At 38.7% G+C, this 27875-nt stretch overlaps 1 protein-coding gene across 1 annotated transcript in view; it reads right to left on the bottom strand.

The window, feature by feature from the left end:
• Positions 1 to 24385, bottom strand: part of LOC124583616 (molybdenum cofactor biosynthesis protein 1-like) — a 73842-nt gene extending 49457 nt beyond the window's left edge. Inside the window, exons 1-3 of the mRNA XM_047131342.1 lie at positions 24257 to 24385; positions 22930 to 23150; positions 15277 to 15532 (exon numbers count right to left, since the gene is read on the bottom strand). Coding sequence (XP_046987298.1) covers positions 15277 to 15532; positions 22930 to 23150; positions 24257 to 24385 — 606 coding nt within the window. The remainder of the gene's footprint in view (positions 1 to 15276; positions 15533 to 22929; positions 23151 to 24256) is intronic.
• Positions 24386 to 27875: the final 3490 nt, after the last annotated feature.

Genomic DNA, 27875 nt, shown 5'->3' with positions numbered 1-27875 from the left:
TTTTGCCACGTATTCTTTCGTGTTTGCTGCTATCTTATTTAAATCCTGTCTGCCTAATAAACTATGAAACTAGAGTGAGACAACAGCAAACGCGGAAGAATATACGTATCGTGTCATGTTTATATTCATATTATTCTTATGCCTAATAGTGATACAGTCAGAAATGAAGCACGGCAACTGACTAGATTTTTATATCCAAGATGACTCTAATTTCTGTGCAGAATTTGATGTACTAAAGAAGCGGCCGCAAAGATTTTCAAATGGAGAAAAATTTTCACCTAACTCTCGTTCAGAACATGTTCTATCATACGCAGTCTATTATTTGGTTCTTGTTGATCGTTATCAAAGAAAGCAGCAGTGTAAGGAACAACAAATAGTAGTCTCTTGCCATTGTTTTGCTAATGAGATGATTTCTCTCTCTTCTTTTTTTTTTTTTTTTTTTTTAAATTGTAGGCAGCGGTAGCGTGCACAAAAGCAAGCCATGCCACGAGTGATGACAGGCCGCAAACACGCACTATCAGAATGCGACAAACAATGCATGACACAGTACAGTAATGCATTTTCAGCTTAGAGTGACATAAACGCCTATAACAAGGAAAACGGCACTTATCAGATCAAAGCAAAATAAGCGATTGATTCAAACCAGATGAAGCACATGAAAAAGGAAGGGTACCAGTATAAATACGGATGGAGCGCCTGACGCATAGCAAAGGCTACCTGGTAAAGCTTAACTGCTAAGCTTACGACTCGAACCAAACTACTGTAGCTGTATCGTCATTCATTCGACCTAAATTGTGTCTCATATTACAATGGACCGACTTTGTTTCGATTTGGAGGTGCGGCCTAAAACTTTTCTCTCCCCTTGAACTTCGAGTCTCAAATTTCAGGTGTGGCTTAGATTCGGGAATTTTTTTTTTTTTTCTTTCCTTTATTTCGAGTCTCATTTTTCAGGTTTGAGTGCGGCTTAGATTTGGGTAAATACGGTAGGTGGTATTTCAACTAATTCTGACTATGAAATAAAACAAAGTACAGCAGGGAGCTCTGACAAATCAAAGAGCAGCGATGAAGATTCTGATGAATAGTAAAGTATGAGTTAAAAAATAAGATGCTACTGAGATCGTAAATTTTTGTTGTGTTGATGAATCTGTTAACAAACATATTCAAAAATGCACTGAAACATTGGCACATGTAGTGTTGGGAGGTGATAAACTGTCATTACTGTTAGAGGAGCTACGTATTTCTTGCTGTTCTACTCCTAAATGACACTGTATCTGAAGGTATAGAATGAATCTTCACTGGCTAGAGAAATGGGTAACACAATTTTACAAGTCTCTGCTGTCATGTAATCTCTTCAGGGAAATCATGACTGTACTAAGATTCGGTTTGTGGTTGACAAGGTCAGAGTCATTAAGAAATGCAAGGCAGCTACCATGTCAGTCCTAGAAGAGAGAGACGTAGCAAACTGTCAAAGCATGTACAGTCCCGGTCCATATGTTTGTGGTGATGTACTAACCAAGTAATACTGTGTGTCAGGCAGCGCATTACTCAAGAACCATCATGGAAAAAGGTGGAGTGGTAATTTATGTAAAAAACAACATATTTTACAATGCATTAGATTTAAAGAGCCATTGTATAGAGCAACAAATTGAAGTATGTGGTGTTGAGATTACTGTAAATGACTTCACGGCTGTAGTGTTAGCACTGTATAGATCTCCCTCAGGGAATTTGAATGTATTTCTTAAGCACTTAGATTCTTTATTATCCATACTGTACTCAAAGTCCAAGAACTTGATAATTACTGGTGACTTTAATGTTGATTTCCTAAATGAGAGCAATAGTAAAGCTGATTTAGTACATTTAATGGAGTCTTATAATCTGATGACAATAGTAGATTTCCCAACTAGGGTTGCTGTTAACAGTAAAAGTCTGATAGATAATATATTTATAGATAAGTCTACATGGAATGAGATCACTGTACATCCAATCCTTGGCCTTTCTGATCATGGTGGTCACTTGCTTAGGCTCAATTACATCAGTGTGTGCAACAGTTCCGAGCATTCTTGGAAATCTTTTAGGATAATAAATGAACAGGGCCTTAAAAAATTCAGTGATAGCCTAAAAGAGATAGACTGGAGCCGAGTTGATAGGGAAACAGATGTAAACAAAAAGTACAATTCATTTTTAAATGAATTCATGTCTGTATTTGAGTCCATCTTTCCCAAAAAAAGTAGTTAGAAATAGTCATATAGGCAATGCCAAGAAGTCTTGGATCGCTACAGGGATAACAACATCTTGTAGAACAAAAAGGATGTTATACAGTTCTCTCAGGACTTTTAATGATCCAAAGAAATGACAACACTACAAACTTTACTGTAGCATTCTCAAGAAGGTTATAAATAAATCTAAAAGTATGTGCATAAAATCAGAAATTGAAAGCTCAGAAAATAAAATTAAAACTATAAGGAATGTAATAAAGAGGGAAACTGGCAGGACAACAGGGAACATGTCTCAGGTAGAGATTAAAACAGGGGACAGTATCATAAAGAAACCTGAGTTGGTTGCAGAAATATTTAATAACCACTTTTTGAGAGCAGCAGAGAAGACAAGCTGTAATGGTTCTATGGAAGAATCATTGTCCCTCCTACAGAAAGCTATTAGCAACAGAATCCCACAGTTATCCTTATCTCCATTTACTGTAAGCGAAGTCATAAGAGTAATTAGATCATTAAAAAACAAAAATTCTGCTGGTGTGGACAATATTTCTAGTAAAATACTGAAACACTGTTATAAATTTGTTAGTCCCGCCTTATGCAACATATACAATGCATCCCTACAAGATGGGATTGTCCCTGACAGACTTAAGTTGGCTGTAGTGATTCCTCTCTTTAAAAAAGGGGATAAAAGCATTGTTACAAACTATCGCCCAATATCCCTATTAACTACCTTCTCGAAAATTCTAGAAAAACTCATGCACAGGAGGATTGTAGACCATCGCAAATTCCATAGTATCTTAAGCAAAAATCAGTTTGGTTTTCGTGCCGGTCTTTGTACTGAACAGGCAATATTCTCTTTCAGTAACCAAGTTTTGGAAGCCATTAACAAAAAAATGTCTCCAGTGGGTATTTTTTGCGATCTTACGAAAGCCTTTGACTGTGTAAACCACCAAATTCTTTGGAAAAAGGCAGAATACTATGGTTTAGGTGGTACTGTTGGCTTGTGGCTACAATCATATCTACAGGATCAGAAGCAGACTGTAATGCTAAATGGCTCTTCTGGAGAAATTGCCTCGTCTGAATGGGGCATGATAACGTGTGGTGTGCCTCAAGGCTCCGTTTTGGGCCCACTGACTTTCCTCATCTTTATTAATGATCTTCCTCTTTGTTCTGAGACAAACAGCAAATTTACCCTGTTTGCCGATGATACCACAATTCTAATTGACGATTTGACTGATCATGATCTTGAAAAAACTACAACTACTGTTTTTAATGACATCTTAAATTGTTTCTCCTCAAATGGTCTCTCACTCAATGCAGATAAAACTCATTATATGAGGTTCCATACATCACAAAGTAATCCCAATGAAATTGACATAAAATGTAGAGATCAACCAATACAGAAAGTTGAAGAAACAAAATTCCTGGGTGCTTACATAGACAGTAAATGTAATTGGTCAGTTCACATTCTTCATCTATGTAAAAAACTTAGCTCGGCAACATTTTCACTACGGGTAATTTCTTCAGTGGCTGAAGTTGACACTATTAAGGTTGCCTACTTTCGCTACTTCCACTCATTGATGTCATATGCTATCATATTCTGGGGGAACCAACCGCTTGCAAAACAAGTTTTCACCATCCAAAAAAAAAGCAATCAGAATAACGTGTGGGGTTAATCAAAGACACTCTTGCAGGTATCCTAACAACTGCCTCACAGTATATTTTTTCCTTGCTGACCTTTGTGTGCAAAAATTATTCCATCTACCAAGACAACAGTAAATTCCATGGTTATAACACCAGAAACAAAAACAATCTACATTTAGAAATGAAACGTCTCACTCTGGTACAAAAAGGAGTTTACTACTCCAGCATTAAGCTGTTCAATGCTCTACCACTACATATCAAATGTGTTCATACAGAACTGCCAAAATTTAAACGAGTTCTCAAAGATTACCTGACAGAGAAATCTTATTATACTGTGGATGAATACCTGAAAGAAAATGTATACCATCACTAAACTTATTGTGTCTAGAAGTAGTTCAATTGATTTAATTGTGCATTTGGGAATTAGCTCACTTTTTGTAACAACAGATTGGCTGTACATGTATTTACTCTTGTAGGCCTAATATCTGATTTAACTTTGTGCTCTTGCCTTTAACCTTTATTTGAAACTCCTTTTTCTGTCAAATGGTTGTTATGTTATCTAGCTGATATTGTATCTGTTACCGTATTTATAGTATGTCTTACTTAAACTATGTACAATTTGCCATTGAATTGCCCTTGTATAGTTTAAATTGAAACCTGTACAATTTGACACGTTCCATATCCTTGTGATTGACTCACTAACTGGATCTATGGAACAAGAAATAAATAAATAAATAAATACTGAAGTGTGATCCAAGTCGCACAAATATGGCTTTAATAATAACCTCCGAACAATATGCCTCTAAGGACTCAACAAGACACAGAACACTGATGTGCACATTACAAACTAGAATCACACAGAGAGTCAGTCAGCACTGTTCCACACTAATATATGTGCGAGTCACCAGCAGATGGCACGGCAGGGACCGCACGGCACGCTTGGCTCCCAGAGACGGCCTCCAGCAGCCAGCCTGCAATGATCAGTCGGTGACCAATTTAAAGACGCATGTACGGCAACACCACTCTCGGTGCACTCACACTGACATGTACTAGTAGCACGATACAGCAGTGATGAGTAGTAGTACCCCTCCTGTCTTGTGCGCCTTTTATCTGGCTCTACAATTTACTTTCCTAGACCCACACAAATGCCTGATCCTCCTAATTCAATTTGCTCTGCAGACTATTTAAAACTTTTGAAGAAAAAGGAGCCACAATTGCACTTTGTGTGCCAGTTACTTTCCAATACATTGGCACCAGCTGATCTTATTTAAGAATACTCAACTTTCGTAGCCATACTTACAGCACATCCTTTGCTTCCTGGCCTAAATCCAAGTTAACTCCCAGCCCCCCCCCCCCCACACACACACCCCTCTCTCCCCCCCTCGCAAATCAGCTAGTTGTGTGGTGTTATCTCACGTCACACCCTAGTCTATGAGTGCCCAGCTGTCTGGCACCTGACCCCCCTACCTGCACCCCTAGCTAGCCCACAGATGGCTCCCCACTCTCCCACGAGCCACTAAATGCTTCCCTCCAAACCCCTCCCATCTCTCTCCATCTCTCACATTGCCTCAACCCACCCCATCCTACCCCACTCTAAAGCCCCACCTCACTCCAGAACACTCACCATGGGCCAGTAAAGAGCTGGCAGTTGAGCGACCACAGCATAAGGAGACATGCATGCGCATGTGAGAGAGTGTGTGTGTGTGTGTGTGTGTGTGTGTGTGTGTGTGTGTGTGTGTGCGTGTGTGTGGGCGCGCGCACATGTTTTCCCTACAGCTAGAAAAAGAAAGTGCATTCTGGAAGCTCACCAAGTAACGTACCTTTTAGTTTGGAAGGTAGAAGACGAGGTACTGGTGGAAGTAAAGCTGTGAGGACGGGTCGTGAGTCGTGCAAGGATAGCTCAGCACTTGGCCACGAAAGGCAAAGGTCCCAAGTTTGACTCTTGGTCCGGCACACAGTTTTAATCTGCCAGGAAGTTTCATATCAGTGCACACTCCACTGCACGGTGAAAATCTCATTCTACATACCTTTTGTTCGTGTGCCTATCGATGAGACAGTGCTTCTGCCTTTTGGTGAGCCATCTCCTTTATTCCTAAATAATTCGTAATTTTCAACAGAAACTTTCTGTACCTTATTGTTGCATCCTACATTACAATATGCAATTTCCACAATATGTGGTCATCTGTGAATATAATGGGGGTAACAACTGTAGGAGACCAAAAACTGACTGCAGTAAGCAAGTTCAAGTTATTGTACGCTGCAGTAGTTACCCAGAGGTGAAGAGTTTCACAGAGAATAAGCTAGCATGGGCAACTCCATGAAACCAATCTTCAGATGGAAGATCACAACAATAAAAACATTTGATTCAGCATACAACAGGCTCCAAACAGCATACACAACCTGTATGCTCAGAAACACAGAAAATCATATTGGTTCCATCAGCAGGAAACTTCAGCCCGTAATTGTTATGGAACACTGCGGCGATTTTGTTCATTAATAAAACCCAAAACTGGGGAGTAATAAGAGAGTATTGTTGTAACTTCTTATCAACCTGGTTACCAAAATACATATTAAGAACACTGGTAAAGTGTTATTTTGAAGGGGTCACTCCAAAGCGCCACGAAAGTATTTGAGCAATGTATAAAATTAGAGAATCAGTGCACAATATTGAAAGCCTATCTACATTATCTATATCTGCATGACTAGTCTGTAATTCACAATTAATTGCTGGCAGAGGGTTCAGAGAACCACCCTCAACCTATTTATCTACCATTCCACTCCCCTACAGCATTTGAGGAAAACCAAACACTTCAATATTTCCGTACAAGCTCTGATTTCTCTTATTTTATTACAATGATCATTTCTCCCTATGTAAGAGGGCTCTAACAAAATATTTTCACATTCGGAGGAGAAAATTGATGATTGAAATTTTAAGAACCTGCTCCAGCAAAATGCTTTTGCTTTATTGACTGCCACCATAATTCACATGTGATATCTGCGGCATGCACTTTCCTGTTTGCTAATAATACAAAATGAGCTGCCCTTCTTTGAACTTTTAAATGATGTCCTCTGTCAGTCCTATCTGGTAAGGATCTCACACCATGCAGAATACTCCAAAAGAGGACAGACAAGTATAGTTGTAGATAGTCTCTTTAGTAATCCTAATCTTCTAAATGTTTTACTATTAAATCACAGTCCTTTGTTTGCTTTCCCACCGCGTTATCTATGTGAGCATTCCAATTTAAGTTATTTGTAAATGTAATTCCTAAGTATTCAATAGACTTCACAGCCTTTAGACCTGCGTGAATTATCATGTAACCAAAATTTAGTAGATGCCTTCTACTACTCATGCGGATGACATAACAATTTTTATTATTTAAGGTCAGTTACCACTTTTTGCATCATATGGATAGGTAGCCTAAATCATTTTGCAGTTTGTTTTGATCATCTGATCACTTTACAAGACAGTAAATGATATGCAAGACTGTAAATGATAGCATCATCTAAGAGGACTGCTCAGATTCTTTCTTAAATTGTTAATGTAGATCGGCAACAGCAGGTGGTCTATAACACTTCCTTGAGGAATGTCAGATATCACTTTTGTTTTACTTGACGATTTTCCATCAATTACTATAAACTGTGACCTTTCTGACAGGAAACCACACATCCAGTTGCACAACAGAGACAATACACCATAGGCACACAATATGATTAGAAAATACTTGTGAGGAACTGTTTCAAAAAGTCTTCTGGAAATCTACAAATATGGAATCAATTTGAGAGCCCCAGTCGGCAGTACTTATTACTTTGCGTGACTAAAGAGCTAGCTGTGTTTTAAAAGGTCAATATTTCTGAATCTATCTTGGCTATTTATCAATGAATCATTATCTTTGAGATAATTCATAATATTCAAACACAATATATTTTCCAAAATCCTAATGCAAATCAACATTAGTGATATGAGTCTGTTATTTAGCAGATTACTCCTCTTTTCTTTCTTGAGCATTGGTGTGACCTGAGCAACTTTTCAGTCTCTAGGTATGGATCTTTATCAAATGAGTGGCTATATGTTGTTGTTGTGGTCTTCAGTCCTGAGACTGGTTTGATGCAGCTCTCCATGCTACTCTATCCAGTGCAAGCTTCTTCATCTCCCAGTACCTACTGCAACCTACATCCTTCTGAATCTGCTTAGTGTATTCATCTCTTGGTCTCCCCCTACTATTTTTACCCTCCACGCTGCCCTCCAATACTAAATTGGTGATCCCTTGATGCCTCAGAACATGTCCTACCAACCGATCCCTTCTTCTGGTCAAGTTGTGCCACAAACTTCTTTTCTCCCCAATCCTATTCAATACTTCCTCATTAGTTATGTGATCTACCCATCTAATCTTTAGCATTCTTCTGTAGCACCACATTTCGAAAGCTTCTATTCTCTTCTTGTCCAAACTATTTACCATCCATGTTTCACTTCCATACATGGCTACACTCCATACAAATACTTTCAGAAATGACTTCCTGACACTTACATCTATGCTCGATGTTAACAAATTTCTCTTCTTCAGAAACGCTTTCCTTGCCATTGCCAGTCTACATTTTATATCCTCTCTACTTCAACCAACATCAGTTATTTTGCTCCCCAAATAGCAAAACTCCTTTACTACTTTAAGTGTCTCATTTCCTAACCTAATTCCCTCAGCATCACCTTACTTCATTCGACTACATTCCATTACACTCGTTTTGCTTTTGTTGATGTTCATCTTATATCCTCCCTTCAAGACACCATCCATTCCGTTCAACTGCTCTTCCAAGTCCTTTGCTGTCTCTGACAGAATTACAATGTCATCGGCGAACCTCAACGTTTTTATTTCTTCTCCATGGATTTTAATACCTACTCCGAATTTTTCTTTTATTTCTTTTACTGCTTGCTCAATATACAGATTGAATATCATCGGGGAGAGGCTATAACCCTGTCTTACTCCCTTCCCAACCACTGCTTCCCTTTCATGTCCCTCGACTCTTATAACTGCCATCTGGTTTCTGTACAAATTGTAAATAGCCTTTCGCTCCCTGTATTTTACCCCTGCCACCCTTAGAATTTGAAAGAGAGTATTCCAGTCAACATTGTTAAAAGATTTCCCTAAGTCTACAAATGCTAGAAACGTAGGTTTGCCTTTCCTTAATCTTTCTTCCAAGATAAGTCGTAAGGTCAGTAATGCCTCACATGTTCCAGTATTTCTACGGAATCCAAACTGATCTTCCCTGAGGTCGGCTTCTACTAGTTTTTCCATTCGTCTGTAAAGAATTCGTGTTAGTATTTTGCAGCTGTGGCTTATTAAACTGATTGTTCGGTAATTTTCACATCTGTCAACACCTGCTTTCTTTGGGATTGGAATTATTATATTCTTCTTGAAGTCTGATGGTATTTCGCCTGTTTCATACATCTTGCTCACCAGATGGTAGAGTTTTGTCTGGACTGGCTCTCCCAAGGCCGTCAGTAGTTCCAATGGAATGTTGTCTACTCCAGGGGCCTTGTTTCGACTCAGGTCTTTCAGTGCTCTGTCAAACTCTTCACGCAGTATTGTATCTCCCATTTCATCTTCATCTACATCCTCTTCCATTTCCATAATATTGTCCTCAAGTGTATCGCCCTTGTATAGACCCTCTATATACTCCTTCCACCTTTCTGCTTTCCCTTCTTTGCTTAGAACTGGGTTTCCATCTGAGCTCTTGATGTTCATGCAAGTGGTTCTCTTATCTCCAAAGGTCTCTCTAATTTTCCTGTAGGCAGTACCTATCTTACCCCTAGTGAGATAAGCCTCTACATCCCTACATTTGTACTCTAGCCCTCCCTGCTTAGCCATTTTGCACTTCCTGTCGATCTCATTTTTGAGACATTTGTATTCCTTTTTGCCTGCTTCATTTACTGCATTTTTATATTTTCTCCTTTCATCAATTAAATTCAATATTTCTTCTGTTACCCAAGGATTTCTACTAGCCCTCGTCTTTTTACCTACTTGATCCTCTGCTGCCTTCACTACTTCATCCATCAAAGCTACCCATTATTCTTCTACTGCATTTCTTTCCCCCATTCCTGTCAATTGTTCCCTTATGCTCTCCCTGAAGCTCTGTACAACCTCTGATTCTTTCAGTTTATCCAGGTCCCATCTCCTTAAATTCCCACCTTTTTGCAGTTTCTTCAGTTTTAATCTACAGGTCATAACCAATAGATTGTGGTCAGAGTCCACATCTGCCCCTGGAAATGTCTTACAATTTAAAACCTGGTTCCTAAATCTCTGTCTTACCATTATATAATCTATCTGATACCTTTTAGAATCTCCAGGGCTATATATGATTTCTAATGGAGCTATTGTATCAGCATTCTCTGAAAGAAACATAACTGCTTTATGACACTGAGGAGAGCTACTACTAAGTTACTCACAGTTGCAGTTGTTCTTGATTTGAATACTGCAATAATAACTTTGTTGTCTTTGGTGAAGAAATTTCAGAAATCCGTGTTTAGTAACCCTGCTTTAGTAGCACTGTCATCAGTAATACTACCACAGCTATTGCGCAGTGAAGGTATTGGTTGTGTCTTGCCATTGGTGTACTACACATGCAACCAGAACCTCTTTGGATTTTCTTCCAGATTTCAAAACGAAGTTTCACTATGGGAACTATTAAACACATCTTGCACTGAAACCCACCCTAAGTTTCGAGCTTCAGTAAAACATCGCTAATCTTGGAGATTTTGCATTCTTTTAAATTTTGACATGCTTTTTTTCATTGCTTCTGCAGCTGAGTTTTGACATATTTTGTGCACCACCCTTTTAATTTATTTGGTATCCTTTCAATTTATTTGGTATATATCTCTTAATTGTTGTCGATACTATTTCTCTGAATTTAAGCCATGTCTGGTCTACACTTACAAAGTCAGGCTTGAAGGAGTAGAGACTAAGTAGAGACCGTCTCCTTGGAAGGCATTAAGTTAATTTTTATATGCTTTCTCATTAAATGCCCTATTGTGTAGGGCTGAAAATTAATAGGGATAAGGTAAACAGAATGTGCAAAGTAAGTGGAAATTACTCGTCTCTTCCCCGATTACAGTGCAATAGAAGATAATACAAGATGTTGACAGATTGCCATATCTCGGTAGCTTTATATGTAATAATGAGGTCACAGATGCAGAAATCACCAGCAGAACTGGAAAATCAGTCCATATGGCAATTAGGTCTGTAATATGCCAACAAAGCTTTGACTACACTCCTTTATCGTTTATATGTGTGAGACTTGGAAAATGTCAGTAAAATCAGCACACAGTCTCCATGTTTTTCACCAACAATGCTAGAGATGAATTCTGAAGATGTTAACCCAACCAAGTTACAAACGATGAAGTGCTGAGAATAAGAGGTCTACACAGCCTGCACAAAATTATTGTTGAAAGAAGACTGAGGATTGCAGGTTATGTTCTACGCATGTAAGGTGGAAGAATCCCAAAATCAACACTGTTGTTGAAATCAATGGACAGATACAGATGTACAGGAAGACCTTTTAACACCTGGAACTTTTGCAATGAATCTTCAATCCATGGACACAAACTTGGAGGAAGGTGAGAACTTGGCAGCTGATCAAGTCAACTAGTGGAAACCAGTTCCTTGTATGGTACACAGCAAATCTGAGTAAGTTAGTAAGTAAGTAAGTAAGTAAAGTACAACTGGGGATTTTGCAAAACTGTTGGATGATCGATATTATTGTCTAGATTTGACACTGTTGGACTTCTACCTTTTCCTTGATGTGTATTCTTCAAATTGTGAGTTTTACGAGAAAGCTGATAGATACTTACCAATCAACCTTCCCTGACACGAACTGACATTGTCTCTTTATAAATTCTACTGTGCTAACAATTATCTACTGAGAATCCTCGACTAGGTCTCCGCAGCTCAAATGAGCCAGTTTCTTTTAAATTTCTGTCTTTGGCTATAATTGTCTTCCAAGTATGGTGACACAACATCCTGTCATGAAACTTTTGCCTTTACACTTGTTTACTTTTCTGGACACTGCCTTTTTCTGCACTGTGCACTAAATACACTATGTGAGTAATGTCCAATCTCCAACAACCAATCGTGAACTGTAAACAGCTGTAAACTCTACCAGGGCACATAACAAACAATTAACATTTGTGTTTTAGTGTTCTAGGCTGTGAGGTCATCAGCGGACAAATAATTTAGTACCTATTCCTGGACAGCCAGAGTGGCCATGTGGTTCTAGGCGCTACAGTCTGGAACCGAATGACCGCTACGTTCGCAGGTTCTAATCCTGCCTCGGGCATGGATGTGTGTGATGTCCTTAGGTTAGTTAGGTTTAATTAGTTCTAAGTTCTAGGCGACTGATGACCTCAGAAGTTAAGTCGCATAGTGCTCAGAGCCATTTGAACCTATTCCTGACGTGCTGTTGTTTGGAACAACAACTGACATGATCCAAAATATTACTTTCTTTTATTATAGCTTCACTTTTATTTTGTCTAATGATTACTAATTTCAGTATCAAATTCCATCATCAAGCCACTATATGATCAGAAAGCATAGTGTATCGTTAAAATATTGTTTAATAAACAGATTACCATTATATCATCATTCCTTAAAATAATGTCCAAAGTGGAAGGACAGATGATTAATTTTGAGTATATACTAAAGTCAGAGTACTGAACCGGATATGAAAGAAGGAAAACCAGAAGGGCAGTGAGAGACGGGTGCCTTCTATCACCTTACTTCCTTAATATGTTCATCAAGGAAGTAATAACAACAACAAAGAAAAGATGACCAGAATCAAAAGGTAATTTCTGGAATACGCCATGGAAATGTGATAGGACCATTACATTTACAATGTATATAAATGATCCAGTAGAAAGTGTCAGAGGCTCCTTAATATTGTTCACAGGTACTACACTTGTCCATCAGAAAGTAGCAATAACAGAAGACAGTATCAATTTGCACAATGACCTGCAGAGGATTGGTGAATGATGTAGGCTCTGGCAGTTGACCCTGCACATAAATAAATGTAACATATCACACACACACACACACACACACACACACACACACACACACACACACAGGAAAAGAAATCCAATACTGTACAACTACACTATTAATGACAAATTACTGGAAACAGAATCTACCATAAAATATCTAGAAGTAACTATCCAGAGCAACCTTAAAGTGGAATGACCACATAAAACAGCAATAGAAAAGCAGATGCCAGACTAAGATTCACAGGAAGAATCTTAAGTGAATGTAAATTACCCCTGTGTCCTTACCCAGTAAGACTGACAGAAGAGAGAAAGAAGATCCAATGAAGTGCGGAGTGTTTTGTCACAGGATCATTTAGTCGCTGTGAGATCATTACAGAGATGCTCAGCAACTCCAGTGGTAGATGCCATAAGAGAGCAGTTGTGCATCACGGAAAGATTTACTACCCAAATTTCGAGAGAGTAGTTTCCGAGAAGAGTCTGACAACATAATAGTTTCTCTCATATACAATTCACGAAATGATCACGAGAAGAAAATTTGAGAAGTTAGAGATAATACAGAAGTGTACTGACAGTCATTCTTCCCAAGCACTGTTCACAAGTGGAACAAGGCAGAGGGGATCAGTTGGTGGCATGAGACGTACCCCCTGCCACACACAGTTAGGTGGTTTTTGGAGCATGATGTCGATATGGAAACTTAATTGCATGCATATACACTGCAGATTGATGACATCACAATAGTAAATCAGAGTAGGAACTAAATAAAATGTTTCAGGCCTTAAATCAAGAAGTGGTAAAACTAAAGCTAAAAATGAATACAAAGAAGACAAAAGTTATGGCTACAGACAAGAAAGGAGGAGGAGGTAGGACTGACACAAGAACAGGCAATGAGCAACTCAAGAAAGGAACTGAAATTCAATATCTCAGTAGCATTTTGCAAGAAAACAATCAATATTTCAAGGCATTCAAGAAAAGAATAGCACAGGTGAAGAGTTCCTTCCAAAATAAGAAGAAGCTGCAACTGAATAAACATATCAGCTTCCACATTAAGAAAATATTTGTAAAGACCTTTGTGTGGAGTGTTCTGACACACAGATGCAAAATCTGTACATTAGAATAGCCAAAGGAAGCTCGCCTCAGACCTGCTGAAATGTGGTTCTGGAGGAGAAGTACAAGAACTATCTGCATTGACAGAAAAATTAAAGGAAATAGGAGAGAAGAAAGAACCACTGAAAGTTATAGGCCAGGGCAAAGCAAAATACACTGGACACTTAACTGGAGACGATAATCTTTTAAAAAACATTTCTGAAGGCAAGATCGTAGGTAAGAAAACAAGGGGATGACTGAGAACATCCTACTTAAACAATATGATCAATGAATGGGATTTTCTTCACACATGGAGATGAAGACAACTGCTGAAGAGAGGAAGCTGTGGCTGCAGAGACAAGGTTTAACCTTTTGGAAGAGTAAGGACAAACTAATACAAAATATGAGTCTGCATGGTAGCTACATATGGAATAAATGACAACTTCTTGTGTGCAGTCATCAAGTCACTTACCTCAGTAGGTGTCTTATCTACTAAAAGTAAAGGTCACTGTTGTGCTTTCAATAGATGTGAACTGCACCCTGAAAATGGTATGTCTAGTTTGCAGTTGTACAGAAGCTTTTTATTTTGCAAAATGGTTCAAATGGCTCTAAGCACTATGGGACTTAACATCTGAGGTCATCAGTCCCCCAGACTTAGAACTACTTAAACCTAACTAACCTAAGGACATCCCTGCCTGAGGCAGGATTCGAACCCGCGACCATAGCAGCAGCACGGTTCTGGACTGAAGTGCCTAGAACCGCTCGGCCACAGTGGTCAGCTTTTATTTTGCACAGAAATGTTTGATAATAAGATGAACTGATGCTGGCACTTGCTACTGAAACCAGTAGTACTTAGACACAACAAAAATGTGACTACAGAATTAAGAATAATTTTTCCAAACAATCGAGTATTTTTACCAAAACAACACCACAATAGTGGAAACTTATTTTAAACTAAAGACACAAAAGAAAAAAAGAGAAACTGTAAAGATCTTGAGTCTCATAAGACTCTCTTGGGAGGAAAATATAAGATTTTTAATTGGTAAACTTGCAAGGCATCCTTTTTATGTTGTATAAACTACGAAACTGTTAGCATCGTCAGCTAAAATTTACTTCTTCTGTCTTAATATACCTTCCTTCACTTACAGCTGCAGTGTGGAGACAGCGGTGAGGGTGGGAGCGGGGATGGGGGCGAGGGTGTGGGCATACTGCTTTAAAATGGTGATTCTTGTATTGATATTCTTAACAACAGATTTATATCTTTTGTTTATGAAAGTCTGCATGCGATGACAGCTGCACTAGTAATACCTTCACAGGGTCGTATTCAAGTTGCAAGGATAGATCTATGCCAACCATGACACGCTCCCAGCCTTTCCTCCTCGTGATCTGGTTGTAGCGTTGGGACTGCAGGGTGTCTAAGCTGATGTTCAGACCGTCAAGCCCTGCCCTCTGCAAGGCAACCAGCTGTCTTGTCAACATGAGGCCATCGGTTGTCATTAAGACACTTTCGAGATCTTTTATTTCCTTCAAAGCACCCGTGAAACAGCAAATTATTCTAAAGAAACTGAAACAAATAATTTGTAACATTGCTGCTGCATATGAAACAAAACTCCAGTTGATAAATTGAAAATACAAATTCCTCAAAAGTTAACTGTACATTTGCCCTAATACAAAGAGATAAGAAGGGTTAATAAACTGAATTGAAGAATGCAAGTTAAGATAGCAATGAAAAAATAATTAGAGGCATAAGATCACCTACTGCAACAGGGAAATGGGAATCAATATGAACCATTACCCAGCTACTGTCAACTGATTCCATGTCTCCATGCACACTGTATAAACCACTGTGGGTTTGTCCGACAAAGTACATTGTTGTACCACACATTATGGTTTTTCCCCATTCAATGCTCATGTGGAGTGTGGGAAGAATGATTCTTTAAATGGTTCTGTGCATGCTGTAATTAATCTTGCCTTCATGGTCCCTATAGGAGTGATACATATGCGGTTATTGTATAATCCCTAAATACCTCACTTAATACAGGTTCCTGAAATTTCATAAGTTAGGTTTTGTCATATATTTGGCGTCTATCTTCACTTGTCTGGCATTTCCAATTTTTAGTAGCTTCTTGATGCTCTCCCATGCATCAAATAAATCTATGATCAATCATGCTACACTATTTTGTATACATTCAATGTCTGCCATTAGCCTTATTTGTTATGGGTCATACTTAAGCAATATTCTAGAATGGGCCACACAAGTATTTTGTAAGCAATGTCCTCTATAGACTGATTGCATTTTCCAGTATCTTACCAATGAATTGAAGTCTGCATTCTGCTTTGCCTACAAGTGAGTCTATGTCACCATTTCATTTCATCCAGATATTTGTATGAGTTGACCAATTAAAACTGTGATTATTTGATAATGTAGTCATACAATACTGTCTTTTTTTGTTTTGTGATGTGCTCCAATTTACATTTCTGAAAACTTAAACTCAGTTGCCTATCTTTGGACCAAATTGAAATGTTATGATCTGACTCAAATTTGTGCAGATTTTTTTCAGGCAATAATTCATTATCATCCAGGAAAAGTATGAGGTTCCTTATAATATCGTCTTCCAGAACATTAAGGTACAACATTAATGTAATGGTATAAATTACTATAACTGTATAAATAAGTTTATAAGTGTGTAAAATACATTGAACTATTTGTTACAACAAAATATTGTACCGGTATACTCAGCAAGATGTTAAATCAGCAGATAGCTACATTTTATGTTCAACATTTTGTGTACAGCATATATGCTGGAAAGGAATTATACCCAAATTAAATAAATCTGAAGAAATGGTAGTGTGTGTCTGGAAAAAAAATCCGTAAAAACTCATACAGTCCAATTTGCTATTATGTCACTGTTACTGAAATATAATACAAAGTAACTGAATTCGATGAACATTCTCAGAGTGCAATATGCCTCAGAGTGAAATGCACAGTAATGTCAACATTATTTTTTAGGCTATGTTTGTGAAAATGGATGAAAGCAAACCACACATTTTGTTCTCAATCTGCGGAAGCATTATGCACTGTGAAACACTGTACTGCTGTTATACATAAAAGCTGTCTCATTGCCAACATCTTTCCCCTGCTGGCTGTTCTACACTTCTCATAACTAATTCAACACGTTGTAAGATATTTTATGCTGTATGACACCACAGTCCAATCTGGTTAGGATAGCATAAAAATAATATATGAATTTCAGTATTGAAACTGGAAAAGCAGAACAGCTCTCATCACACTGGATATCAAATCGAGGTTGGATTACAGCCATGGGTACATCATTTCATGCTACTCAACTGAATGTCATATGTCAGAGTTCTTCAACTGTAGTGGCTGGCGACTGGTGGCTGGCGGCTGGTGGCATACCCATCTCTTGGCATCCTGTGAACAGACGTTCTCCACAGGTGACAGATTTGAAGAAAATGCTGGATACGGCAACAGTGGAACACTCTCTGTATCGAGGTAGCTCAGTACAGCTCAGGTGATGTGTAGTCTTGCATTATCTTGTTAAAAGATAACATCAAAGAAAGACTTGTAAGGGATAGAACAATTTATCAGCTTCCTGAACATCCTTCCAACAGCGAGGAAAACAAAATAAACAAGAAAGAAGAACAAAAATACAACGCTGCTGACATTCCTAATTTAAACTAGAGGTATGTGATGCTGTAAATATGATTCCCAATTACCAAATTGTGAATACGCCCGATTTAAAAATTTATCACCATAATGTGCAATCCCTGCGTAATAAGATCGATGAAATTAACGTTCTATTAACACATGAACTTAATGATATCTCAGTGTTATGCATTTCTGAGCACTGGCTTAACCCAGAATTAATCCAGAATACTAAAATAAACAAATTTGTCTTGGCTGCTTACTACTGCAGGAAAAACAGCAAACAGTGTGGGGTAGCAATTTACACAAAGGATAATGTAGATTTTATTACACTACCTGACTTAACTAGGGCAAATGTCGAAAAGGATTATGAAATTGCAGCTATAAAAATTACTCAGTTCAACCTGGTTATTGCTACAGTTTACCGATCACCGTCTGGGAATTTTGAACTTTTCTTAAACAAAATGGAGTCATTGCTAAATAAAGTAAATAAAATGGATTGTGAATTTATAATCTGTGGTGACTTCAATATTGACTTCCTCATGAATAGTGGAAATAGGGAGACCATTTTGAACCTTGCAACGTCCTTCAATTTAAAGGCTGAAGTAAAAGCAGCTACCCGAGTATCAGAAACTTGTCAAACAGCTCTTGATCAGTTTCTAGTAAATAAGAGTTTACACAACACCTCACTAAAAATTTTCAATGCAGGTTTTAGTGATCATCTTGCTCAAATATTAAGCATAAAAGTACAAGGCAGTATTATTAACAACATGTCTTTTAGAACAGCATATCGAAGCTATAATCAGCATAATGTGAACTACTTCAACAACTTATTACACAAAGAAAAATGGCTAGGAGTGTACAAAATGAATGATATTAATGAAAAATTCGACACTTTCATTGATACATTAACCCATTTCTTTGAACTTGCATTCCCACTGAAAACATTAACCATACGGGGAAACTCTAGAACAAACAGCTGGATCACAAAGGGAATAAGGGTTTCATGCCAGAAGAGAAGACTACTTCATGAAATATGTAACTCGAAAAATTCCTCACCTGTAGTACGCGCATACTATAAAAAATACTCCAAAATATTAAGAAAAGTAATAAAAGCAGCAAAAATAATGCATAATGATGAAATCATTTATAATTCAGCTAATAAATCAAAGGCTATGTGGAGTGTTATAAAAAAAGAATGTGGAGAATACAGACAACCTTGGAAAAATATAACACTATCACATAAAAATAAAAAAGTAACAAACCCCTTAGAAGTAGCTAACACATTTAACAACTTTTTCACAGGTGTTGCTGAAAATATGTTACAATCAAACTTTAAGAGCATCCAGGCAAATGAATATAAAATAAGTACATGTAGAGGATCAATGTACATCGGTTCTGTTTCACAAGATGAAGTAGCTAAAGCAATAAAAGGACTAAAAAATTCCAAATCGGCAGGTATTGATGGTATACCTGCAACAGTGTTAAAGAAGAGCGCATCAAACCTAACTGAAGTACTCACACATTTATGCGACTGCTCACTTCAGGCAGGCACTTTCCCTGATGTGTTAAAAACATCAAAAGTTATTCCTGTATATAAAAAAGGGGATAAAGACAATGTAAATAACTACAGACCCATCACAATTTCCTCCTGCATCTCTAAAGTACTGGAAAAAGTTATGTATGAGAAACTTATGAAATTTATAAATAAAAACAGCATCCTATGTAATGAACAACATGGATTCAGAAATAAGAGGTCAACGACAACTGCTGTCTATGAGTGCATCAATTTCATCCTAAACCTGATGGACAAAAAACAGGAAACAATAGGAGTCTTTATTGACTTGTCAAAAGCTTTTGACATGGTGGACCATAAAATTCTGCTATCAAAGCTAGAAAGATATGGTATTCGAGGTCTGTCCAACAAGTGGATCAGTTCCTTCCTGACAAATCGTATGCAGGCAGTGTGCGTCAAGCACACAAATATTGAACTAAAAACTGTATCTAATCACTTATCTGACTATAAACAAATAAAATGTGGTGTACCCCAAGGATCCGTATTGGGACCCCTTCTGTTTCTTCTGTACATAAATGATCTAAGCTTAAATATTGATGCAAACAAATCAATCATATTTGCAGATGACACCACGATTCTACTAAAAGGAGATGACGATGAACAGTTACAGCAGACAGTAAACACAGTCACGAAACAACTTAGCAGCTGGGCACAGAGTAATCGGCTTGTAATAAACAGTAAGAAAACCGTTGCTCTTAAATTCCACAATGTTCCTAACAAGGACATGTTTATCCCATCAGTCTCTATCAATGACGAACCAGTTGGTAACAGTACTGAAACCAAATTCTTAGGACTTTGGCTGCAGAGTGACATCAGATGGAACAAGCATATTGAATGTCTCAATGCAGAACTGACCAAAACACGTTATCTTCTTTGTTCATTAAAATCATGCTGTAGTGAGAAAACAGTATTGAATGCATATCATGCGTACTTTCATTCTCGTCTTAGATATGGGGTCACCTTCTGGGGAAACTCTAAAATAGCTAATAGCACTTTTAAACTACAAAAAAAGGGCCATTAGAATCTTGTTTGGGTGCAAGCCTAGAGACTCTTGTAAACCCCTGTTTAAGAAATCTGGTATTCTCCCATTACCGTGTGTATACATTATGGAAACCCTTTTGTTCTTTAAATTAAATGTAATAGGCAAGGACCAGAGGCTAAAAAAAACTGTGATATACATGAGCACTTTACCAGACAAAACAGGAACTTACATATGACTCAAATCAGCATAGCACTGTGCCAAAAAGGTACTTTTCACATGGGAGTTAAGCTTTATAACAAACTTCCTGAAAACATAAAAGCTATCACTGAGGTCAATACATTTGGAAAATCTCTAAAGTCATATTTACAGCATCACTGCTTTTATTCCATTGAAGAATATTTAAATTTATGAAATGTGTTATATAAATACTTGTGTGTAAAGTGTATTATTGTAAGCTTAAATATGTATGCTTTGAAATTACTTTCAGCCTGTATATTTATAACTTGACTTGTCCAATGTCTTATGCATAAGCTGCTATGTAGACAACAGGACCAATAAAATACAATCTACAATCACGGAGCCCTTGAAAATAGGGCACAGCGATAGGCCTTAACAAAACACAAATGCAATGACTGATGTCCAAATTACTGGATATGTGAACCAGAAGTTGTGACATGTATCCAGTTGCACCCCATACCATCACATCACATGCTGGACCCGCATGAGAATGACAGGTACAATCTGGCCAGGTCTGTTGGCATCAGAGCCTCCAAACACAAGTACATCAATTGTGACGATGTTGCAGAACCGAGACTCGTCTGACATGATGACACAGTGCCATTCCTGTGTCTGGCATTGTTGTCAGTTGCACCGCTGTCAGTTCACCTCTCTCTAGAGCTGCAATAAGGGCTTGACAGTCTGTGCTGCTCCAGATGCCATCACATTGTCTGTGTGGATATCTGTCTCACTGTATACAAGCCCACTTCCTGACTAAATGTACACAACTTCACTGCAGGATCACGTACGCATGAGCGAACACTTGTCTGCCCTCTCAGGTGCTAGTTGGGTGGCACTACTGAGGCCCTGCAAGGCATTTAGCATGGCCCTCCTGAACCTACCAATTCTATGTTGGCACAAAATGAGATTCTGAGCAATGCAAGCAGCAATATAGTGAAACAATAAACCAGAGTCTCAGCAGACCATGAGCCTGCCACTGCCAAATCTGGAATGCTGATAAACATTTCTCCTTCTTCCATTATGCTTAACACGGTCTTCGTGTAAACAACCAACACTGAAATAGAATTTCTGAATGAGAAACCCGCTCCATAAGCTTTTCTTGCATGCAGAATATGCATGGGAATGCTGAAAAGTAATGCCTCTGAATTTTTTATTCTGTTCTCAATATCGGTCGAGGTATGACACGTCACGCATATTACTTGGTCAACTTTCCCACTTCACTGACTCATGGCACACCCACCTCCCGCAAACAGATGGAGTCGGCATAGGCAGCCCACTCTGACCAGAGATTGTGAATATGTTTACGGTGCACTTCGAGGAAGAGGCCCTGATGTCAACCAAATGGAAATCCATCTTCTTCTTTTCTTCTTCTTCTTCTTCTTCTTCTTCTGTTGTGTGGATAACACACTTGTCATCTGGCCTCATGGAAGAGACAAACTTCTTGACTTCTTTGTACATCTGAACTCCACACGCCACAAAATCAAATTCACTATGGAGACCAAAGAAGAAGGAAGACTACCATAGCTGGACATCATAGTCAGGAGAATAATGGACAGCACCCTGTGCCACAGCGTGTATCTGACTCTATAAAACACAAACTCAGTTCTCCCTATGGCACTGTGAATAATTTCAATAACAAAAAGTGAGATGAATGTTGCAGCTTACAATTAATTTCCACTTTGGCTTTGTATTCAAGATCAGTCTTACCTGAGAGTGCAACATTACATCTTTAGTTAATTTAATTATATGTTCATTAGATTTTGGTTATAAGGCACGTTTTGCTGCCTAATGTTTTGTCTCCAAACACTGGAAACAATCCATGGAAGAAGAGGAGTATGTAAGACATTGTTGGACCAGGTTGGAAGAATCTGTGAATTTCAATACTTTGTAGAAGAGCTCAATCATTTGAAAATAGCTTTCAGACCTTGTGGCTATTCTAACAGATATACATAGGGCACTACATTCTAAAATATTTGCATCTTTCAGTGAAAAACAAGCAACTAGAGGAAAAGTTCTCTTGCCACTTGTAAAAACAGTCGCAGATCGCGACCTCTGAGTGCTATAAAGAGAAGGTATTGACGCAGTGCTTAAACCAAACAGAAGACCACAACTGCAGCCATACTCAAGCAAATTGCTATGCAGTAGTTTCAGTGAATTTGACAATGATGTGGCTGCTCTCATAGTGGCCCAGTCATATTGTGGGGTACGGAATGCCAGTGACAGGGCTGGAATTGTAGGTGACAGATGGGTTTTTGGCAAAGCCTTGTATCAATACCTCCTTAATTATTGAGCTGAAAAACTGTAAAAAACATTCATGCAGTAAAATCACACAAAAAAATTTCCTATTTCTGCAGGTATTGTGCCTTCTGTTTCTTTTTCATTACAAAAACATATTGATTCAAGTTTATAAAGTCACAACTATGTCACTGTGATTTGTGTAACACACATTCTGGAACATGTTCCAGGAATGTCATGAAACAGACAGCTTTAAATAATTACTCTAGCTCATCTTTCAAGACTTGCATGCCAACAACAACACCATCTATCCAATCTCTTTTTATTTCACTTTCATGAAAAGATTTCTCCACAAAGGATATCATCTGCCATGTAGGTAGTGCAAGAGGAAATTCCACACTAACATTTGGGTAATCAAGTGGATTCTGTGTCTTGTCAGAACCAAGTACAATCAACCCAATTTCATCTTTACCACTGGTAAATATCTGGAAACATATTAAATGGTAAAAATAAGTTTTGTTTATAACAAGTTGTATACCAATAAAAACATCACACACAGATACTCTTTATAATATTATTTAATTGGATAGATAAAAAATCTACTCACCAAGCAGTGGCAGAACACACACATAAAAGACTGTTGTGATAGGCAAGCGTTTGGAGCCAGTGACTCCTTCTTCAGGCTGAAGGGTTGCAGGGGAAGCAAGAAGGATGAAGGAAAAGGACTGGAGAGGTCTAAGAAAAGGGGTAGATTTTGGGAAAGTCACCCAGAACCATGGGTCATGGGTGACTTACGGTACAGGATGAGAAGGAAAGACTAATTGTTGGGGACTGCATCGGGCAAGATTCGGAAACCTGAGAGCTTAAAGGTGGAAGACAGGGTAATATGCAAGACAGAGATTACTACTAAAACTGTATATGGTTAATATGAGTGAGAAGGTAAGTGTATTGTATGCAACAGTTGTGGGAGGGGGCAGTGAAAATAGACGGGAAAGACAATGAAAGATGTAGAAAGCTAAAACGGAGTGAAGCAAAGAGTAATTACAGTGAAGAAAAGCTGAGACAGGAGAAATTAACGTAAATTAAGGCGAGGTGGGTGGTGAGAACCAAGGACACGTTGTAGTGCTAGTTCCCACCTGCGGAGTTCTGAGAAACTGGTGTCTGGCGGAAGAATCCAGGTGGCATGTGTGGTGAAACAAGTGCCGAGGTCACGTATGCCATGTTGTAGAGCATGCTCTGCAACAGGATATTGTGAGTTTCCAGTATATACACTATGCCTATGCCCACTTATCCTAACTGATAATTTGGTGGTAGTCATGCAGATGTAGAAAGCTGAACAGTGTTTACATAATAGCTGGTATATGACATGTGTCGTTTCTATTTTTCGCCTAATCCGAAATTCTGGGTGACTTTTCCAAAATCTACACCTTTTCCTGGAACTCTACAGGCCTTTTCCTTTACCCTTCTTCCTTCCCCTTCAACGCTTCTGTCTGGAGGAGCCATTGGCTCCGAAAGCTTGCCAATCACAAATAATTTATTGTTTTTGTTGTTATAGTTACTCTTTATAACCTACTTAAAATACATCACGTACCTTCCTCTCCACAATTCTTCGAACACATAGTTTTGCCTTTTGCAAAAAATCACTGCGTTTCTGTATAACATACTTGGAGTCAAAGTGTCCAACATCTATTACAATTATAAACAGAAGAAAGAAAGTCATTGTATTTATTGGCAGTATTACGCAATCAAATATTTTGAAAGAGTTCCAGTGGTATAAATTTACAAAATCTTACAAATAAATATATACGTTTATTCTTTAAATCAATTCTTAGCAATAACATAATAGTATAAATTGCAGAATCAATATAGCCAATTTTAATGTAATGACTGCAATACAAATACAATATAACAGCGGTAAGTTATAACAAATGAGAGAGAGAGAGAGAGAGAGAGAGAGAGAGAGAGAGAGAGAGAGAGAGAGAGAGGCATTTAGACAATGATTCATTACAGTGTGAAACTTATTAGAATTAAAATGAAGCCATAGTGAATTATTACATTCCAAAACTAACAATTATTGTGTTCTTTCACCCCAAAATAATACATTCATTAGGCAATGTATACTTTTAATTTCAGAAATTTTTACAGCTCTGAACTTCACTGCTTCGATGAATTTATTACATGTGTCAATGAATGAGGGTTGATAACACTGCTTTAGTCATTCAATTGTTCGTCATGTGATATTCGCAATGTTCTTAATAACTTCTTATGTAAAGTTCTATCATCAAAAAGATAATCTACGTAAGTTTTAAAAGTCGCGAATCTTTAAACAACAACTTGAAAATGGGTATATCAGTATTTTGTATACATTCTAGCATTGCTAGATTTACTTTTAAATTTTAAAGTATATGAGCAGATTGAGCGACTTTCCATCCAGAAAATTTGCTGTTGGCAAGACCTCACTACAAAGAAAAATGGTCTTTCCGGAGTCAAATGCTAAAAAATTCATAAATACCAGCATTGTAAGTGATACAAACAGGTATTAAGCACCGGGCATAAATATCATTCTGCTTGACGAGAAAAAAAGTAGGTAGATGAAAGAGTAAATTGGGTGCAAGGATTGAACATAAACTAACCCAAATTGCACAAAAAAAAAAAACATGAGGGTCACTGGTCAAGAATTGAGCACTGCCCCCCCCCCCTTCCCCACCCCTTCCTTTTACAGGCTTACTTTCACTTTTCAGATGAGACCATGTCCCCCATATGTGAAGAAAATAGCCAATATGTAAAGAGAATTACAGATAAAGAGTTTTCTAGAATGAGATTTTCACTCTGCAGCATAGTGTGCACTGATATGAAACTTCCTGGCAGATTAAAACTGTGTGCTTGACCAAGACTCAAACTTGGTGATCGTAGCCCCAGACCTGTGTTGCCGTTTTGGGAGGTAGATCTCATATCTGGAAAGAGGAGATGACAGTTAGGGTACTATGGGTGAGCAGCTGCCATCAATTTTTGATGGTGCAGAACCCACAATAGTGGAACTGCTGCCTAGTCCAAAGGCACCTGTTACCAGTCTTACCCCACAATAGTGTATCGAATCCAGACGTAATGTCGAAGCTGATAAAAAGTCATATGAGAGATTCCTGTAATCTAGGTGTGACTGCACCAATGCTGCATACAGCCATATCAAAGTAGAGTGGACCACACCGCTGAGGCATAGAAGAGCATTCAGGTGCGACCTACATGTCTGCTTTAGTTGGCAAAGACGGGGAAGCCATGTCAACTAGGCATCAAAGACCGGACCTAAAAAACACGATGACAGAAATGCATAACGTAGGTCATGGCAGCCAAAAAATGGATGCTATGAGTGAAAGCCCAGGATTGTGCTTGGTGTATTGCTCCCTGCATTCTGCCTCCAGCAATAGCCGTCGCGGACGAACAAAAATGATGGGGACAAAATATGTCATGCAGCTGCCGCCAGATCATTGATAGCCACAAAAAGGAGAGTGACACTCAAAACAGAACCTTGTGCAAGCCCCTTCTCCTGCAGGGGGGGGATGCTACAGGAGGCACCAACCTGTACCCAAAAAGTGTGACATGGAAGAAAGTTCTGGATAAAAATCAGGAGTGGGCCATGGAGGCCCCACTCCTTTAAGGTGGCAAGGACGTTATGGCACCATGTGGTATCATAAGATATACACGCAGATCAATGAAAACTGCAACAAGGAACTGATGCTGAGCAAAAGCTGTTCAGATAGCACACTTCAAGTGGACTAAATTATCTTCAGTAGAGCGCCCTTGGCGAAAAGCACCCTGGATCGAAGCCAAAAGATCCGGGGATTCAAGGACACAATACAGCCTTCAACTAACCATATGTTCAAGTAACTTGCAGGACACTGAGTAAACAATCTGGACGACAGCTGTCCGTTTGAAGAGGCAATTTATGTGATTTCAAAATTGGAATAACGGCATTTTCTCGCTACTGGGAAGAGAATTCTGCATTGCCCCAGGGATGGTTAAAGAAAGGCCAGGTACACTGACGGAAAAATTTGCAACACCAAAAAATAATTAATGTAGAGTAATGAAATACCAGGAATATATTTGTTGAGACAACGTATGTAAAGTGATTAACGTTGCAGGATCAATGGGAGTGTGAGACAAGCCACTGCAAATGTAAATGCAAATGCTGGTACGCTATTGTACACGTGTCATGTGTCAGTTTGTGGGATGGAGTTCCATGCCTGTTGCACTTGGTTGGCCAATATAAGGACAGTTAATGATGTTTGTGGATGGGTTGAAGCTGTCATCAGATGATGTCCAATACGTGCTCGATGGGAGGTAGAGCTGGTTATCGAGCAAGCCAAGGCAATATGTTGACACACTATAGCATGTTGGCTTACAACAGCAGTATGTGAGCAAGTGTTATCCTGTAGGAAAACACCTCCTGGAATGCTGTTTGTGAATGGCAGCACAACAGGTCAAATAACCAGACGGACATACAAATTTGCAGTCAGCGTTCGTGGGATTCATACAGACAGTTTTGTCAGTGGAAAAGCGAAAGCCATTGTTGATGCTCCACGAGTAAAGACAATCAAGACATTGCTGAAGATGCCACTAAGTGAGACAGGTTCATAGAGAATTGCAATAGAAGGCAAAATCGTCAAAAAAAAAGAGAGCCGGAGATGCCCAGTGGGAGACAGGCCATTATAGGGTTTATGGTGATAGCAAAGAGAATGACACTCAGAATGGAACCCTGAGACACACCATTTTCATGGATAAAGGTGTCCAACAAGGCAGACCCTTCATGCACCTCGAAAACTCGGTCTTTTAAAAATGTCTGAAGGAAACAGGGTAGGTGGCCACGGAAGCCCCACATGTGAAGAGTATGGACGTTACTAGCTCTCTAGCAGGTGTCATAGGCCTTTTCCAAATCAAAAAACACAGCGACAATCTGGGATTTCTGCAGAAAACCATTCATGACATGGGTGGGCAAAATAATGAGATGGTCCACTGCAGAATGCCGTGTTGAAAGCCACACTGTGCATTCATAAAAAGTTGTGAGACTCGAGCCACCATATCATCCGGGCATGAATCATATGTCCCATCACCTTGAGAACACACTGGTAAGAGAGATGGAGTGGTAGCTAGAAGGAAGAGTGTGTGTGTGTGTGTGTGTGTGTGTGTGTGTGTGTGTGTCAGAGAGAGAGAGAGAG

Source organism: Schistocerca americana, unplaced genomic scaffold (assembly GCF_021461395.2).
Source record: "Schistocerca americana isolate TAMUIC-IGC-003095 unplaced genomic scaffold, iqSchAmer2.1 HiC_scaffold_46, whole genome shotgun sequence".
NCBI lineage: Eukaryota > Metazoa > Arthropoda > Insecta > Orthoptera > Acrididae > Schistocerca > Schistocerca americana.
Note: the sequence above shows the minus strand (reverse complement) of the source record. Positions and strands in the feature narration are given on the sequence as shown.